General features: G+C 52.5%; 1 protein-coding gene across 1 annotated transcript in view; it reads left to right on the top strand.

The window, feature by feature from the left end:
• Positions 1-1,440: 1,440 nt before the first annotated feature.
• Positions 1,441-2,224, top strand: part of LOC117285368 — a 10,189-nt gene continuing 9,405 nt past the window's right edge. The window contains exon 1 of the mRNA XM_033761579.1: positions 1,441-1,778. Within this exon, the coding sequence (XP_033617470.1) occupies positions 1,731-1,778 (48 nt within the window). The 5' untranslated portion in view covers positions 1,441-1,730. The remainder of the gene's footprint in view (positions 1,779-2,224) is intronic.

Raw genomic sequence — 2,224 nt, 5'->3', positions numbered from 1 at the left:
TTTTTTTTTTTTTGGTACCGGGGATCGAACTCAGGTCCTTGTGCTTTTGAGGCAGGCAGCAGAACCACTGAGCTACATCCCCACTGTGGCAAAACCAACGTAAAGAAGAATGCGCATGGTGGGTTCTAGATAACAGCACTGTCATCGTCACTGCGAGGCACCATATGAGGCACAAAGGCCGCTGCCACGGTGACAGTGACAGACAAGGCCCCTGCTCCTTCGGTGTCTTTTCCAAGAGAAGGTAAAGAACAGCCCAGACACAGAGGACCAGGAGAGCTTGTGTCCCCGAGGTTGGGAATCCCTCTGAGATCAGGCGGTGGGGCTGAATGACAGACCCAGTCAGAGCCTTCAGATCCCTGAGACAGGACAGCAGTGCTCAGCTCCAGAAGGCCAGCGCGGCAGAGCAGTGAGCCAGGCACACGGTGGCTGAGCAGAGGCCTGCGCACGGGGCGGACCGTGCCCTGAGCCTCAGCCGCAGACCACTCTGTCCCTTCCACGGAAAGCGCGCTTTCTCTGCTTTGTTTTTTTTTTTTTCCTTTCAATGGGGAAGCGGCAGCCCCCACCCTACCCCACCCGGGCTTGGCTTTTCCTCTCTCCATGTCCCTGTCCCTGTCCCCCTAGTGTACTGTTTCTGTCATTTTTAATTTCCTTTCTCTGACGACACCTCTATTAAAAGTATAAAATAACACAAGATTACGAGCTCATAAAAAATCCAACATAGAAGTATAAACAGGTGAATGTAAAGGTCTCCCTCATCTCTGCCTTCCGCTCCTCTCTGTCCTGTCTCAGACACTAGCACCATTTTCAGTTTTCTGTGTACCAGGCTTGCCCTGGTCCCTGCTGGGAGCCCTCCTGTGTATGTGCTTGACTGGTCATTATCTTTGTCCAAGACAGAGTCTCCTGTGTAGTTCAGGCTGGCCTGGAAATCACTACACAGTCCATGCTTGAACTTGCTGCAATCCTCCTGCCTCAGCCTCTCAAGTGCTGGAACTGTAGGCATGTGCCACCAAGCCTGGCTAGGACACTGTCTCTCCCTCTCCCTCTGCCTCTCTTTATCTCTATCTCATTCTAATTCTGCCTCTTATCAAAATATATTTTTTGATAGCTAAAAATATGACAACTGGGTGTGGTGGCACATGCCTGTAATCCCAGCACTGGCAGCAGGATCGCTGTGAATTTGAGACCTGCCTGGGCAACACAGTGAGTTCCAGAGCAGTCTGAACTACACAGTGAGACCCTGTTTAAAAAAAAAAAAAAAAAAAAAAAAAAGGTGACTTTTAGCCAGGCATGGTGGCACACACCTGTAATCCCAGCGCTCAGGAGGCTGAGGCAGGAGGATCACTGTGAATTCAAGACCAGCCTGGGCTACAGAGTAAGTTCTAGGTTAGTGTCAACTACATAGAGAGACCCTGTCTCAAAAAAAAAAAAAAAAAACCAAAACGGTGACTTTCATATAAACAACAACAAAAAAAGCCATGCCTATTAATCATCAAGATGATTTCTCTGACACAATGAAAATCCGGCCATTATGTGCAGACGTTACTGGCAGAGCTGAGGAAAGAATACTGGGTCATTGACAGGACTTGCCCAGTCCTACAGAGCCGCACCTCTGTAACTTCCAGTTCTTTGGTGTCTGGGACAGAAATGCAGCTGTTAACCTGTAACTTCCGAATCCGTGCCCTAAGCAGCAGTAGGCAGCAGCGCTCACCCTGGGGGTGACGTTGGGGCCCATGCTGGGTCCGGAACTGACCCGACATGAAGCCTCCTTCTGTCTTTCTGTGAGTTCTCTGCACTGTCTGTGCATCCTTCCCCTCACCGTGTCTCTGGGTGTCCCGACGAGACAGAGGCCCCCAGTCGGCTTTCCCTGGGGTCGGCTAGGCTTGTCCTGAGCCAGCGAACCTGGCTGTCCCTGGCCGCTCTGCGGGTTCCTTGCAGCCTGGACGGGAAGAGGAGGGAGATCCTGAGTGCGTGGAGGACAGGTGCCAGGGCCTGCGGACGTGGCAGGGAGGAGGGCTGGGAGTCGCCTGGCTCCAGCTGCCCGGGGTGGAGATGATTTCACACTGCAGAAATGTCTGATTCAGGAGAAAAACCGACTCAGCTCGGGATGGGCCAGGATCCCGGGGCTGGGGGGTGGGGTGACTGGCCAGGGCCCCCTGGGTCTCCTCAGTGTTTGGGAAACTCGGAAGGAAGGAATTCTTCTCCCTTATTGCAAATGAAAGGGCAG

This window comes from Fukomys damarensis, unplaced genomic scaffold (genome assembly GCF_012274545.1).
Source record: "Fukomys damarensis isolate Sample0158 unplaced genomic scaffold, DMR_v1.0_HiC HiC_scaffold_9, whole genome shotgun sequence".
NCBI classification, from domain to species: domain Eukaryota; kingdom Metazoa; phylum Chordata; class Mammalia; order Rodentia; family Bathyergidae; genus Fukomys; species Fukomys damarensis.
Note: the sequence above shows the minus strand (reverse complement) of the source record. Positions and strands in the feature narration are given on the sequence as shown.